Genomic DNA, 16,536 nt, shown 5'->3' with positions numbered 1-16,536 from the left:
TCCTCCAACCGCTCACCCAACCCGCACCAGTCCCACTACGTGACCGTTTATTATCTACAGCTCCAAAGCAGAGCGTTCACTCTTCTGTGCTTCACCCAAAAAAAACAAAAAACAAAATTCACTCTAAGCGTGGAAAAATAAAACAACCTTCAGTCTTATTGGAGAGTTTGCCACAAAGAGAACAACGTCAATACTATTATATCACAATACTATTGTTATATGGCTACAATTACGACCGTTTCGTTTATTCAAGGTCATCCAGGGGAATGGCATGAGCAGTTCTTGTTAAAGGCCAGCACTAACTCTGAACTGCGCACTTACCCCAGGGCACATCTGTGTCTCACCTACTCACGAAGCACTCTGGCTGCTTCACCAGAATGGCATTAAGGCCACAAACGAAAAACAATAAAAACAAAAAAAGTGTCAATACACATCTTAGTTAAGCAGGGTTCAAATGTTTGTGTGTACAGAAGTCTTTAATTTTATTTCAGACAGTACAAATTTTTGTATTTTGCCTCCACTTCCAGAGTCTTGGTTTACAGATGCAGTGCCGGGTTTACCAGGACACTGCATGACAGAAGTACCTATGGCATTTCTTATGGATTTTAACCAAACTGTTTGCTTCTAAAAACAAATCAGATGAAACTGCCACCAGTTAACATGTAAATAACTGGCTGTTGTCTTCAATTTGTTGTAAGCAATTTTGGTTGCTTTACCAATGCTTTAACTGCTGATGTAATGCTTAGAACTGACCTATCGGTTGCATCGATTGCTGACTGGTCCTTGATCTAGACATCAGTGCTGTTAACGAACAGGGTTCCTCAAACAGTACCCCCCCACCCCCAGATGCCTAAAGATCCATTCATTCTCCTGTGTGCTTGGGCTCAGCTCAACACTCAGCCCAGCCTTTCTCTTTTGAACAAAAGTCTAAGTGCACATATCGGAGCTTCTCATAGCGCAGAGAGAAAGAGAATGACCTTCAAAAGTGTCTGTGTAAAATGCTTAAAAACAAACAAACAAAAAAGACAAATAGACAAATAACAAAAAATGCATTATACAAAACGAAATAAAATCATCCTCACATTTGAACAGCTTTAGGCACTTGGTATCAGGTTATGAGAGTACACTCTACCGGTTCAACAAAATGTGCTTCGCTGTCAGTTTCCTCTCTCACGCACTGTCACAACTGTATTACATTTGTAAAAGCCTTAAAATGCCACACTTTTTTTTGTAGCAATAATTACAAACATGAAAATGTAGCTATACTACTCACCATAAGCATGAGTATAATGCACATAACTACACAATTCACAAGACTCACTAATATTTCCCTGAAAAATGTAGCAACATTTTTAATAAATATAGCTGGAAGACTTGGGTTAAGTGTGGCTCTCACTTCTAGACAGCGTGTATGACGGACAGCAAAACACAAACTGTTGTTACCGAGAACACATCCGGAGCACATCATAGCAGAGGAAACTGGAAGAATGTCTGAGGCTCAGCTGCTCTACAGATAGCTGTCTGGCTAACTCCATGTAAACGTTTGACGAGTAACGCTGTTTCAGTGGGGTGACAGCAGCAAACCTAAGTCTACGTTTGAAGCCCAGTAAAGTGCTAAGCCTGGCCAGGGTCCCAAAACTACTTGGACCATGCTATTAAAAAAAACCGTCCATAGATACCAAGACCCAGTGCCAAATGCTGAAAGCTGTTAAAAATCCGGATTGCAAATACACACATCAATCCTTCTAAAATCCTCAGTAAACAGTCTTATGTGCATTTTTTCCTCATTTCAAAACAAAACAAACAAACAAACAACCAAAACACAACAAACAAAATCTCCATCCAAGTGGAAGTTCATCATCTCAAGCCATTGGTCAGCTCAGGAGTGATGGCACCATGTCACAGGCAGAGGGCACTATTGAGGCGCAGTGTGTCCAGCCAGTGTGTTGGCCCACAGTGCTGGCAGGCTCTAAACTGCAACGATACGCGTCCAGATGGCGGGGGCTAATCACCTCAAGTTCCACATTATAATGTCCAACATAAATCTGGTTAAACATCTGACCCAGAGGAGTGCCTCTTGGAGCTCTGGCTGCCACGTCGACGCTCTCCGACGTATTTACACAGGTCTAGATGCAGTGCAATTCCGATACGTTAAAAAACTCAAACAAAACCCAAAGAGGTCCTGTAAACTGCTGTGGAAACACAGTGCAGTTCCCACCAGTCTAGTAGCTGCCATCACACTCATTTCTAATTGCTTTTTTTTTTTTTTGCACAAGTCCACGACTGTTTCAGACAGGGCTGTGTGGGAGGCCGAGCGTCTATGTCTTCTCCTCGCGCTCTGTCTTGCGCCGTGTTATATTGCGTGGTCTGATCTTCAGCGAGAGCTCCCACAGTGCCTCCTCAGCCAGATGGTCACTGAAGTCATTGAAGAAAGAGACGATGTCATCGTTGTGTTTGAGGTCGTAATGCCTGCAAGAGAAAACGAATCGACTCAGAGTGGGACAGGGAAAATGTCCAGAAGATCTCAATTTTCACATACAGGTTGCATTCACTCATCCTAAAGACTAGTCCAAGCTTCCTTTATATGGGCTTTGATCACCAAAGCAATATTTAGGACCATGATGAGAGCAGATCTTGGTGCTGTAAGCCTATGACAGATAAATGCTCCTTTCTGTGTTTTTAAGTTTTATAAATTGTGTCCATGCCCTTCCAGTGGAGTGAGAGGACATGAGCCCCAGTGCTGCTCTCTCTGCTGGAACACTCACACTTGCTGGAAACGGCGCATGCTATCCAGGATGTTGAACTGCTGCCAGCGCTTGGAGAAGTTCACCTTCCTGTCGATGAAGTCGGGGTTCCCAAGGTGAACAAAGGTCAAGTCCTGGAGGATGAGGCCTCTGGCGTCGCAGGAGGAGGGAACAGCAAGCATGTTAGTAAGTGAAAGAGGAAACGTAAAGCATTGACTGCCTAATGCAAACACAAATAACTCAATCCAATCCGTAAAACACGCGGCTTCTGAGTATGGCAGGGTGGCTGGGTGATGTGGTGCATACAGGTATGGTATGCAGGGAGCCTCTACGTCAGCCAGAGCTACCCGGTATGCTCGGAACGAGGAGGAGCTATCGATTAAGGTGCAGTACTCCTCCAGACCCTGAGACACACACACAGTCAAACACACACACAGTCACAAACAGTGCAGCTTTCTAAAACAACCAACAGAGGCAGAAGGGTGTGTGTGTGTGTGTGTGTGTGTGATGCCAGCCAACCTCTGAGGTCTGTTTCTGCCATTCCAGCCTCCGGATAGGTGCTGAGTCCAGCGCAGACAGTATTGCCAAGTAGGAGTTGAAGTTATTGAGTTTTCTTAAGTGCTGTGGAAAAGGGGAGAGGTCAGCCCTGACACCGCACACACAGGCCGCTGCCGAGCATTTTCTTCAGACTTTTACCTTCATGATTTTGATGAACTTGAGGAGGAGTTTCTCCCGGTCCTGGGCTTTCTCCTGCAGGATGATGAGGGAGCGGACCCTGTAGGGGGAGAGATGGGAAGACTCCACAGTGGGATCACCATAATGAAGAGGTGGAGAGGTTGCGAGATGGAGTAAGAGATATGTGAGAACTGTACCGAGCATTCTGTGCCACTGGAATTTACAACCTCAGGTTAATGCAGCATACAATTATTTAGACCTGACCGGGTGAGTCTTGTGACTATTCATGGACACCCCCACTCATGGGGTGATGGCGTAATGCATCAGAACTTCAGACCGTTAATGAAGAATATGACGTCCTACCAGTAAGACATGTTGTTAAAGTGCTCTGTGAACTGGGTGAGATTGGGGCTCTTCTCCTCATTCTGTTCCTTTGCCCAGAGAAGGACCTCGGGGATCTACACAGACAGACAGACACACAGACAGACAGACGGTTTAATGTGTCGGATAACTTTTCATTAAAGTTTGACCAAGTTCAAGTTCTATTCTATGTGTTAACATGACTTAAAATAAGAGTTTATTCCTGTTTGGATATTTCTTTGTTAAACATTAGGAACATTACCTCTATCTTGTAGAACAGCTCTGCATCCAGCAGTGTGAGCTGGTCTGCAATCTCATGACTACGGAAGTCATGAAGTGTACCAGGCCTGTAGAGAAGATGAACACCAGTCTCAGCACAAACCTATCCGTACACGAGACCATCGGTAACCTGTCTTCTCCTAAGCCCATCAGTAACACAGATCCCCCCCAAGCCGAGCACAGCCTGAGGTGAAAGCTTACCTGGCGGCAACGCCACGTGCTGCTAGCGTCTTTAGGGAGTTGGTGTAGCTCAGAAGCTTCTTCTGCTCCACCTTGTCCAGAATGTTCTTGCGGAGGACGCGGGCCAGGCTGAGCTCTCCGTGAGACACCAGACTGAAGACCAGCTCCATCAGCTGCTTCAGAATGTCCTCTGTCAGCTCCACCAAGCTGGTCACAGACACAAGACTCAATCACGCACACGTGTGGATGCAAAATAACCTCTTCTGAGCACCCAGCACCCAGTCATGAATATCAAACCCAAGTCCTAGAGGGCTATAGTCCTGCAGAATTACAACCCACCAGGCTGGAACACCCTTTATTTGCCGTTAAAGACCTGGCGCCTGAACTGCTGTTGCCCCTCCAGGACTGGAATGTGACAACCCAACACCCACAGCAAAATATCCCATCATCATCATCATCATCATCATCAGCAATGTGTGAGGTCATTGGCATTAGCTGCTGTCGTGAGCAGGGCACCACTCACCAGAGCTCGTCCACGACCCGTACAAGCACAAAGAAGGTGTTTTTGCTCACTCGCTTCTTAACCGTGTCTGAACTGTGCGAAAATCTAGTATATGTGCCGAGCTGTTAAGGAAACTTCTGATCCCTCTAAAGATTCCTAAAGCCTCCGTCTTAAACTGCACGCGCGTTTTCGCTTCTCCAGTCGGGACTGTTCTAGAAAATGTTTTAACCTCTTCCGCACTTGTTTTAGACACCGGTCACACGCAGCCAGCCATCTGAGGGTGGTGAGCGGCAGTGATCGTCACACAAGCAGCTGCTGAGGTGGTGATCGGGTGCAGGCTTTATGTCTGTGGTTCCTCCTAAAGGGAAGCACCACCATGGGCTGTGGCTCTCGCTCTAATTTGGAAACGTAGATGTGTTGTCTCCATGTGGACACTCCATTCAATTCAGAAAGGATATCTGTAGTGGAGCTTCTTAATGAGGTCCTCTGGGGTTAGAAACGTTCTGTATGTTGTCAGGAAAGCTTCACAGTATAGAACAAGATCTGTCAAAGGAAACAAACAGAATGAACACAAAATCCCCCCCCAACAAAACCACTCTACACACCCACGTGCCAATAACCTGCCTGAAAAACCACAGCTAAGCAGGTGTCTAGTTTTCACATTTCTGCCTGATTCAGTACTGTGACAAAACCATAATTGGTTGTTATTGTATTATTGATATGCTTTTCATTTTATTTATACAATTATCTTTATTCACGTGAAACCCCACAGAGACTGCAGCTTATTTTCAATGAAAGCCATTTTAAAATATTGAAGGAAACACTTTCACACATGTACAGCTGCCTGTATTGACCTACGTATGCATGCATGCCCACCCACATCCACACAATGACACGTACAGCTCAGAATAACCCTACTGCACCTTTGCGATCTGTTTCGGTGGCATGAACTAATAAAATGTCCCCTGATCCCGCACGGACATCAGGCCCATCATCGTGCTGTTTGAGTGAGAGAGATAGAGAGGGTGATGGAGGGAGAGAGGAGGAGAAAGAGAAAGAGTGAATGAAAGGGAGGGGTTTATAAAGGGAAAAAGTCTAATTATTTTAAATGAGAACACAATTGCACTGAATCATGCACTATACTGTAAAGCCTAAACACAGCTCTGTGTACCGATCTGTTCACCACAGGCTGCAGGACTCTCCTGCTGATCTGCACAACACACTGTTACAGTGGAACAGAAAGTTCTGGGAGTCTACGGTGGAGTGGGGCTCTGAATTCTCTGATCGACTTTAACCCTGCAGCGTGAACTCCAGTGTGTCTCAGGCTTCCTTCCCCCCTTCCCAAGGAGTATCTATGGTAGTGTTAGTTCACTGCCTACCAGATAATGAATCCCGCCAAAGGACAAGTGCCAGACCACACACACACACACGCGCACACACACGCGCGCACACACGCGCGCACACACACACGCGCACACACACACGCGCACACACACACGCGCACACACACACGCGCACACACACACGCGCACACACACACGCGCACACACACGCGCACACACACGCGCACACGCACACGCGCACGCGCACACACACCCGCGCACACACACCCGCGCACACACACCCGCGCACACACACACGCGCACACACACACGCGCACACACACACGCGCACACACACACGCGCACACACACACGCGCACACACACACGCGCACACACACACGCACACGATGGCATCTGCTCTCCAGCTGAAACATTCCAAGATGCTGGGCGGGATGTTAAAAGGGCGGTACCTCTTGTTTTAGTGTGATGTGGGCCATGATCTCATCATGGTCGACCAGAGACAGCTCATCCAGCTCCTCAGAGCTCAGGCCAGAATCCACACACTTCTGTGTCCAGCTGAGTGAGAGATCACACACATGCACGCACACACACACACACGCACACACTCTTTAGGTGGTGCGTTTCTCAACAAACAAAACGTTAGCCTTTTACTAATCCACCAATCAATTCTCAAACTCAGTTTAAGCCTAGTTTTGTGACTCTAGCTGTGCGTTATATGCATAGCCCTTAACTGTCAATGGTTCAAAGAAACACACACACACAATGATAAACCTCATACATCATTTAAACATCTAAATTACAATAAAAAAGAATTAAAATTTTTCATGTCTACAAAATGACAATACATTAGAAATTGCAAAGTTTTGCCATGGAAAACGTTACACATCCTGCAGAAATCTAAGAGCAGATGGTGTGTGGGGCAGCAGCGCGGGGCTGTGGGGTGGTAGCGAACCTCTCTGAATCTTCCTGCCCGTTGCCATGGTCCAAGGCTGGGTCCTGAAATGCGTCTTCTCCTACACAATTGGGGTCCTGCCAACAACACAGACGCTGTAACACAGCAGTCCCGCACCACAAACACTACAGGCCCACAAACACTTCACCACAACTCAGCCACAAACATGTAGATGTGACATCTCTCTCATCAGCGTGAAAAACAGGTCATGGGAACTATGAGGGCAGAAACGTGTATGTGGAACTCAAGGAGCATGGTCTGAATCGGCCTGCGTTCAAAACCTGGCAGGATCGAGGCTCGGCACGTTCCCACAGCCTGTGTGTGAAAGGCACATGACCTCTGTCAGCCAGAGCGCAATCCCCGTGCGCAGGTCCTGGCGACACCGCCGGGAAAGCCGTTATGGGCTGGCAGCGCCTCCAGCAGAGCATCCTGGCTCAACGCATTCGGGGCAGACGTTTTGCAAAACAAATGCACAAGACAGAAACTCGCTGTGTATGCAAAGCAACCCGCACTATTCTGCAGCACAGCAAGCCTTCCTCCCTGCAAGCCCCCTTTGGCCTAGAAATTCAGAGCAGCACATACGCAGAACCTGACCAATCTGCTTAATTTTAACACAAAAGCCGTGTCCCCGCAGAGCATCTGTGTTGGCACCCTGCCAAGGCCTCTTCTAGTGGAAGGAACATGCTGTCAGAAATGCCATTAATAGATAAATGACTTCCCAGGCTCTGCTGGAGTGATGGGAAGCCAGCTGTCTAATAAACCACAAAGCACCTCTGAGTCTTCAGCGTGCACAAGAATACCACAAGTAGAGAAGCAGCAGACACGCCAGCACACGGTGGGTAGGGGGTGGGGACAGGGCCCTGCTGTCACTCCACCAGATGTGGCTCCTCCTACTTACACCATTAGTGAGTGGCAGGCCTCCGTTGGCTTGGCTGGATGAATACAGATTGACGTATTCACCCTCGCCGCCCTCATCGCCAGCGCTCTGGCTCTACGGAGAGAAGCAGGAGAGCAGAGCATGCAGGGAAATCAGACAGAAAGCAGAGACAGACCGCAGGCCTGAGGGCCCCACTAATTCCTGACTGGCCTAAAGCCTGAAGTGGTAATAGAGAAAGAGAAAGGATGGGGGGGGGAGAGAAAGAGAAAGGATGGGGGGGGGGAGAAAGGGAGAGAGAGAGAGAGAGAGAGAGAGAGAGAGAGAGAGAGAGAGAGAGAGAGAGAGAGAGAGAGAGAAAGAAAAGTGTGAAAGAGACAGAGAAAGATAAGGCACACTAAGCCCCAGTCAGGATTACTATCACTGACAGGCTCAGTTTTATGAGTGCAACTCTATCTTCTTAAACACGAAAAAAAAAACATCCACAACGCTGCAGGCTGGTGCACCAGACACAGTAATCCCAATCTAAATCCCACTGACATGGGAATACCTCATTTTCTAGCTGTAGGCTTAATCTGTTGGGGTAAAGTCTGCTCTGTAACAACACAGCCCTCCGAGATACACTGTGATCGAGAGACACAGACAGGAGTCAAACACACACCCACCCACCCACACCCCCAAACACAAAGAGACACACACACACATCCAGACAGCTTTCTGTGAGTCAGGGCAGGAAATGAGGGAATGCGGCCGTGTGACTAGTATGTCTGTCCTGAGTGCTGCTCTTCAGGGGTGTGGGCAGGGCTGAGAGAGCTGTCATCCTTCGCCACGCAGCACAGGGGCCAGCAGGGGGCAGCAGTAGTACGTTTAAGAAAACGCTCCAATCAGAAGTTATTACCTCATGTGTATGACCCTTCCCATCTAGTCAAAGAAAAAAAATCACTTCGAACCACATTTAATTTACAGCTGCAAATATATCAGCGTGTGACTGCCATCAGGATTGTGGCTAATTCATACAGCAGAGTGTGTTAAAGGGAAAGCCAATCAGACCCAGTCTGCAGGCGAAATGTCCCAACGTCCCCTTCACTCTGAAACGCAACATGTACCAAGATGTGCTATTCAAGGAAATGTGCTGTTGCCAACCTAATTAGGGCCAATGACCAAGTGACATTAACATTTACTCTCCTTCTGTGTGCGCGCGTGCGTCGTAATCTATATATGCAGCTGCTCACCATAAAAACCATGATTCATAACCCAATGACGAATGTGTTTCATATCCAGCACGGAGGAACACTGTGAGCGCGTTACAAGCACGGGCACGTCAAGGGCCTCTCCCGCTGTGGAGACTTGCTCAGCCCTACATGACACTTTTCCCCCATTTCACATGGAGTCACAGTGTAGCCCAGACCCTGCACCTCTAATTAGCTCACTCACGTGTGTGTGTGTGTGTGTGTGTGTGTGTGTGTGTGTGTGTGTGTGAGTGAGGTGTGGGGGCTCAGAGCAAATGGGCCCTGATCATGTTAGCCATGACATTAACGACAAGGACACACAGACACTAACAAGTAAAACATTACAGATAATTACATTTATATATCATGTAGTATATAGTTATTTTATATTATAGTAAAACATAGTTAGTATACTATATGGCACATACGTGTAGTAGTAAAGTATACCATAAATATAATGCTTATATCCCCAGTTCCCCACATTTTAAGCTGACCAAGGTCTATAAACTGTGCTGAGGTCATAGCGCTTTGACCATAACCAGACTGTCAGAGAAGGGTCTGGGTGGAAGCAGAGGGTAGAGCATGAGCGAGGGAGCAAGGGAGAGAGGGAGGAGCAGGACTCACCGCAGGCACAGGAGAGCCCTGGCAGCCAGAGGAGCCGGAGGCGGCCACGCTGAGAGAAGCGCCCGCCTCGGGGGGGGCCGCGCCTCCTGCACACTGCTGCAGGGAGCGCGAGAGAGAAGAAGAGGAGCACGAGGACGGAGACGCAGAGTGAGAGGAGGCCTACGGGAGGAGGGGAGATAGAGGAAAATGGAGGAGAGGGGATTAAAGAGGAAAAGACAGAAGAGAAGCATCAGACAGCACACAGGAGTAACTGCATCAGATAAGCAAGCGTGCTAGCAGGACTGGGGCATTCCCAGGTGATGGCGATAACGGATGCCCCCGGGGAAACTGCTGAGGTAAGAGTAGAGAGGACAAAGGGTCATGACCTGAGCTTATTCTCCCTGTCCTCCAATCAATCACTTCTGTTACTGGAAGGGGGAGGGGGGAGGACAAACAGACCAATGAGGCTGAGAGACGCGACCTCGTTGGTTAGTTTCTTGCTTTTTTTTTTTTGCTGTTGTTGTTGCTGTGAGGGACTGAGCAGACACGATCTGCCCCATTGCCAACCAGAGGCTGTAGGTTATGCCAAGTTGTCAACAGCCTCCAGCACGCTTTTGATTTGGCAGTGGAACAAGCAGATGTTTGTTGATTTTGCAGAGAGTGGGGAAGCTGGTTGGGGATTTAATCAACAAAAGGACAGCGCTGTATTTGGCTTCTGCTGTGGGAGTGCATGACAAACATCAAGTGTGAAGAGACGTTCTAAGCTAAGACATTATAGTTCACTCAAGGATGACGCAGACAAAGCTAAAAACGCGAGCTAGAATAAACAGACCAGTGCTCTCACAATGTTAAGATCAGGTATAAACTGCCCTACGGCCGCGAGAGGCAACACAGCAAAGTCAGCAAAGCTACCAGTCTTTGATTCAACATACCAGAGTGAGCCGAAGTCCTCAAAGAGTGTAATTTGGCATAAAGCTTTTGTTTGGAAATACTGCGTGGCATACAGTCACTGACCTAGTGAGCATCATCTGAAACTCTCACAAAAACCAGCCATTGCCGTGATCACTGAGGAAGCCCTCAGAGAATTCACAGTGCCAGTACACAGTCAGGATGTCTAAAACTCAGTCACTAATAGGCTGAGTGAGCGTACACCTTATCACACACACACACACACACACACACACACACACACACAGAAAATATAATGGAAACATAAAAGGATAAGGCACATGAAAATGAGGTGGACAAAAGGAGAAGCACATGTGGTTTGAAAAAACAACAAACACGCACAACCCAACCACCACAGTCCCACTTTACAGTGCAGAGCATTCTGTACCCAACAGAACACACTGGAGTTCAGTCCTAGCTCTGGGGACCCCAGGAGGGGTTGGCGTGTCTGCCAACTGTAACCCTGCGGAAACATTTCCCAACATTCAGAGTAAAAAATGAGATATGTGGAGAATGCAACAGTGTTAGCCACTGCAAAGAGCACTCACACTGCCTGCACTATCAGGAGCTTAAAGACTGACTCTGCCTCTAACCACGCATGCTCGGCCCCGTGGCATGCACCCGCAGCAGAGTTGAATGAGCGTGCCTACCTGTGTCACTAAGCAGATTATTAATATCCATCCATCCATCAGACATGCTGATTAGCAACTAAGCAACCCCCAAAGAGAGGCCGAGTGAGCCGGATGATGAGATACTTAATGAACTAATAATGGAAAAAACCCCAAAACACAACACAAACACCGACACACTGCAACAGGCGGCCCGGCCCAGCGTTGTCGTCGGGACGATACCGACACTCACAAACGGCAGGTTCTCCCCAACTGTAGACGCTGCGTACAGCCATGGATGGAAGTGGGTAGCGAACACAGGTGTGTGTGTGTGTGTGTGTGTGTTACAGCAGTTACATTTACATTAAACTTACTGCATTTAGCTGATGCTTTTATCTAAAGCATCTTACAGTTTTGACAGAATGTAATTCGAGCATTTGAGTGTTAAGAAAATAAGGCCCAATAGTTGCAACCTTCTGACTGCTAGTTGAGTACCTCCTTGACCTATAGTACACCACTATAGGAGTTTAAAGCAATGGAAAGCGAGGGCAATTACTGACCTAACTGCCATTTACAGAGGGAGAGATCAACACACACTACTCAAAGTGTGGAGGATGTGAGAGGTGCGCTTTTCTTTCGGGCGTGTGCAGTATGCAAACATATGCCTGAGTGTTTTTGTCTGTATTAGAGAGTGAGAGCATGGGTGTGTTTGTTTAGAATGTCAGAATGTACGTGAGGAAAGTGTGTGTGTGTGTGTGTATGTATATGTATATATATATATATATATATATATATATATATATATATATATATATATATATATATATATATATATATATATATATATATATATATATATGTATATATATATATATATGGACACACACACACACACACACACACACACACACACACACTCTCATATACATACATACACACAGTGTTTGTCTCTCTCACACATTTACATTTACGGCATTTAGCAGACGCTCTTATCCAGAGCGATTTACAAAAGTGCTTTGTCATTTACTCATAGAATATATCCTAGTACAGTATAGTAGGTTAGAGTCCAACATACCAATGAACTAGAATACTGTAGAATGCAGGGATGAATGCTGAGACCTTATGTATTTTGCATTTCTTAAACAATGATGAGTGCTATAAACAATAAGTGCTAGAGTTTGTCACGCATACTGTCTCTCATATACACACACACACACACACACACACACACACACACACACTCATACAGTCTCATGCGCTTTCATATAGACACACTCTCTCTCTCTCTCAAACACACATACTCACTCCCATATATGTGTGTGTGTGTGTGTGTGTGTGTGTGTGTGTGTGTGTGTGTGTGTGTGTGTGGGCGTTGTGGTGGTGACGTAGCTTTACAGCTCACCAGCTGCCTCTGTTTGGGCGGCAGAGCGGGGGGAGGGAGGGGCTCGTGCACCGAGTCGCTGCTGCTGAAGGAGTCTGTGAAGCCGTACACTTCCTGTAGGAGCCTGTTCCGCTGCTCGTAGATGCGCTCGCTCTGAGGCGTCTGGTAGAAGACGGACGGCTGTGGCTCCGAGTAGTCCTCCACAAACTGCATGTACTTCAGGACTGTGGACAGACAGGCCCATAGAGGAAACAAAGTAAACGCACACACGGTCACACATTCTCTGCCTGCGACTGCACCAAGGCCGTGGCCTGGGCGGAACCTCACAACCGGAGATCTGAGTCTCTACAGCACTGGATGGCGAGCCCAGCTGGTCCAAATCACCCCATGTGTGCCCGTTTCCAGTGTACCCCCACTAATGAAAACGGCATGCTTCCAGCCTCACATAGCGCCTAAAACTTCTAATGCAGCATAGCTGCAGAATAACATACGAGAACGGTAAAGAAAACCTCCAAGAAAGTCCTCAAGACAACAATAAGGAAACTGAACAGACCTGCCACTGATCTGACCCTGTTACCACAGCACACTCTCCCTAAGCACTTGGGGAGAGTCCCAGAACTATAATATAACTGGAGGGCATCATTTATATTATAAAAATGTCATGTGTGGACATAAGTGCCGCACCCCACACTCAACACTTGCTGTCTGTAAACCTCTCCATTACTTGTGCAGTCAATGTGCTGATCATTACATCATGTCCCCATCCCTCACCACACTCCAAACAGTGTCTGCTCCCTGAGCCATTCAGCGTGAACTCATTTCCTGTGTGTCCTGGGTCACGCCCCTCGTATCCCTTCAGGGATTTCGACAACAGAGGCAGTATTCCACATGACCTCACTCCAGACCTGACGTCACCGTTTCCCAATCCCTGGCCTGAACTGAGGCGCTTAAGAGAAGGCGAAGACTACAAAAACAGGCCTGGCTCTTGCATAATATTTGCTTCAGATGATGTAAGAATTACAGCACACTGACTGCGAGCGTTCGATTGTTTTCTGAGCGTTCCAAGGCAGCTGCTCAAAGAGAAGACACCCTAACTGACGTAAGGGTATTTTGGACACAGATCAGGCTGAGGAGAAACTGTTATTGCTCAGGAACAAGCACGTGTGCTGGGCAGGCTCTCAACACTGTGGCTGGCTCGGTGGTTGTAGGAGTACACATCAGACCCCGCTGGGCTCCAGCTTTGACACCCTGAGTGTGACACTTACCCGCAAATGTCTCCTGTGGTGCAACCCCTGTCACATCACGTATTCTCTCTGGGGGGTTCGCTAAATGACTAACCAATTGCAAAAAGCTGCACTTCCTGTCATTCTTCTCCCCATCAAAAATGCCCCAAGCACCTCATATCAGTCTAATTAGCAGTTGAGCAGATCATCTAATTTTTCTACACCCTTTTCTATAGTTAGGGCAAAAAAAGTTCACATTAATTTTCAGAGCCTTAGGATCACCCACTGTGCCTTCCTGGGCAAACATATTCCATTTCCTTTGGGCAAGACTAACTGCTCTTGATTTTGTGATATACCTTCTGAACCTGCCCAGTGTGGGCTATACTCACTGTACTTGTGTTTGCATTCGGGCCACCCTCATTGTGCCTGCGCTCACATCTGGGCTTCTGCCTGCACTCGCGTATGGGCCATACTCCCTGTGCCTGCGCTCGCGTATGGGCCATACTCCCTGTGCCTGCGCTCGCGTATGGGCCATACTCCCTGTGCCTGCGCTCGCGTATGGGCCATACTCCCTGTGCCTGCGCTCGCGTATGGGCCATACTCCCTGTGCCTGCGCTCGCGTATGGGCCATACTCCCTGTGCCTGCGCTCGCGTATGGGCCATACTCACTGTGCCTGCACTTCTTCTCGGGTAGAGGCGGGGGACTCTGAGGGATAGGAGTGCTGTCCGTGCTGACAAAGTCCGTGTTGTACCCAGCATGGCTGCAGGTGGGAAGCGGGGACAGTAGGGGGTACAGGGGGAAAGGCGGCACTGGCACGTCCTCGTCTACCACGTTGTCGTACTGAGAGTGGAGCCGCTCCAGGGGGGCGTGGGACGGCAGGCTGTCGAGGGGCGCCGCGGGGTTGCCACTGCGACGCTTCTTTTCAGGCAGGGCAGGAGGCACACAGTGGGCGGAGTGAGGAGCGAGGGCAGGGTCGAAGGCCAAGGATGAACCGTAGGGAAGCTGGCCGGGACGAGGCGAGGAGGACGACTCTCGATAAGACTCAGGAAGGGGAGCGAGGCTGCCCCACGCTGGCAGGGGGATCTGATCCACACTGGATAAGTCCTGGCTGAGGAAGTCGTAGTCTGGGTCGTAGCTCTCCGCTATATCTAAGCAACCAGAGAGCGAGGCAGTGAGCACAAGCACACACAGGCGGGGCATGTCTAAGACGGGACACTGGGGAGAAAGGCGTGAACGTTGATGGACTCGAGGTCCCACCTAGTGTCTCGCAGCTGGTGTTGCGTGAGCACTGGCCGCTGTCCTGCTCCGGGGAGGACAGCTGCTCCTCAGATCTGCTCAGCTTGCCTATGCTGCCGCAGGGAGACCCACGTGGAGACTCGCCCCCGTACGAGTGGCTACCGCCAGAGAACCGCCTCTGTAAGCCGTCCTCATCACAGTCCTGGGGGTGAAGGTCACAGCATTATCTACTGGGCACAGATACTGAATTTTACCATTTAGTTAAAAAACAAACAAAAACAGAAAAACATTTGCACACTTTCACTCGGTCTACTGTTTGTCTGCACCTTTTATGGGCATGATAAATACATTTTTCCTCCCTGTTTTCATCACGTTAGAAGTGAAATGTACAACAAGCAAGAGCACAGGAACGACACACCTGAAATAAACTGAGAGGTGAGAGTGTATTTTGGCATACAGAGTAAATTCTTCATGTAAGAGGCAGAAAAGCTCATGTTTTTTTTTTTTTTTTTTACCGCTCTACAGATGCCGATGGGAAGACTAGAGCCACTCGTGGCGCGACTCAACGGCGTAACCACGGCGACGCGCGTAGGAGACGGGGCTGACTGACGTTTCTTGGGAGGAAGAGCTGGAGGACTGGAAGGAGAACGGCTTAATTAAATTTCATCCTTTTGTTTTGAAACACACAAAAGAAGAAAAGGGGGGAAGAAAAACACAGCTGTCAAGTATAAAGCCACGCATCACCAGGAAAAATAAGAATGAGGACGACAACTGTCACAGTGGCCTTCAAAACCAAAACGTTACGATGTGAAGGCCTCTTTGACACACACAATAGGCGTGTGTAAAGGCAGACAGACAGTCAATCAGAACTCTCTTTGCCTCAACTGCAGCCATAATGACTGTCATAGTGGCATTTGGATGAAACTCAGTCTCGCTTTTGGGGTGGGGGTGTCGCTGAAGCAAACTCCTCCTCAAGCGTGTGTGTGGTCTGAACCAGGGCCGTGAGGACGTACGCTGCGGTTCAAAGAAAACGCGGCCCATGTCCTACACGCCTACTCTCTCCTCCTGGGAAGGGCTGGTTGCTCCTGGGAAGACCCACACTGCTCAGCCAACCACGCGCGCCCACACCACAAACCCACAGCAAGCACAAGGGAGCAGAGGCAGGTGAGCGCCATCGCCGAGAACAATGAAAACACCCTCAGTGCCATCACACACTTTCATCATATTCACAATAGTCAACTTCTCATTCTGTGCTATGGCAAAAAACGTAAGCAGTTCAGGATTGCCCAGGAGGTGTGCCCTGGACAAGGCTTGGCTACACGACAACTAAGAGGTTTCATGTTGGAAGGGTTGCGTTTATAGTTCATTAAAGAAAAGTTCATCAAGCTCTTCCTTA

The 16,536-nt window shown here is 48.3% G+C and overlaps 1 protein-coding gene across 3 annotated transcripts in view; it reads right to left on the bottom strand.

Moving 5' to 3' along the window:
• Positions 1–457: 457 nt before the first annotated feature.
• The window catches only part of rapgef1a (Rap guanine nucleotide exchange factor (GEF) 1a), a 21,767-nt gene continuing 5,688 nt past the window's right edge, over positions 458–16,536 (bottom strand). Inside the window, exons 7-25 of one of the 3 annotated variants that reach the window (XM_027009963.3) lie at positions 15,656–15,776; positions 15,162–15,342; positions 14,573–15,052; positions 12,702–12,904; positions 9,765–9,923; positions 7,936–8,028; positions 7,038–7,114; positions 6,535–6,640; positions 5,664–5,739; positions 5,199–5,283; positions 4,762–4,854; positions 4,260–4,445; positions 4,042–4,126; positions 3,783–3,877; positions 3,441–3,519; positions 3,264–3,365; positions 3,051–3,148; positions 2,766–2,894; positions 458–2,469 (exon numbers count right to left, since the gene is read on the bottom strand). In XM_027009963.3, coding sequence (XP_026865764.2) covers positions 2,319–2,469; positions 2,766–2,894; positions 3,051–3,148; positions 3,264–3,365; positions 3,441–3,519; positions 3,783–3,877; positions 4,042–4,126; positions 4,260–4,445; positions 4,762–4,854; positions 5,199–5,283; positions 5,664–5,739; positions 6,535–6,640; positions 7,038–7,114; positions 7,936–8,028; positions 9,765–9,923; positions 12,702–12,904; positions 14,573–15,052; positions 15,162–15,342; positions 15,656–15,776 — 2,599 coding nt within the window. In that variant the 3' untranslated portion in view covers positions 458–2,318. The remainder of the gene's footprint in view (positions 2,470–2,765; positions 2,895–3,050; positions 3,149–3,263; positions 3,366–3,440; positions 3,520–3,782; positions 3,878–4,041; positions 4,127–4,259; positions 4,446–4,761; positions 4,855–5,198; positions 5,284–5,663; positions 5,740–6,534; positions 6,641–7,037; positions 7,115–7,935; positions 8,029–9,764; positions 9,924–12,701; positions 12,905–14,572; positions 15,053–15,161; positions 15,343–15,655; positions 15,777–16,536) is intronic. The other 2 variants (XM_027009964.3, XM_027009966.3) reach the window with 2 other exon arrangements.

The sequence above is a fragment of the Electrophorus electricus genome, chromosome 25 (assembly GCF_041902795.1).
Source record: "Electrophorus electricus isolate QZ-2024a chromosome 25, ASM4190279v1, whole genome shotgun sequence".
NCBI lineage: Eukaryota > Metazoa > Chordata > Actinopteri > Gymnotiformes > Gymnotidae > Electrophorus > Electrophorus electricus.
The sequence above is the reverse complement of the archived record's forward strand: the minus strand, read 5'-3'. Positions and strand labels throughout refer to the sequence as shown.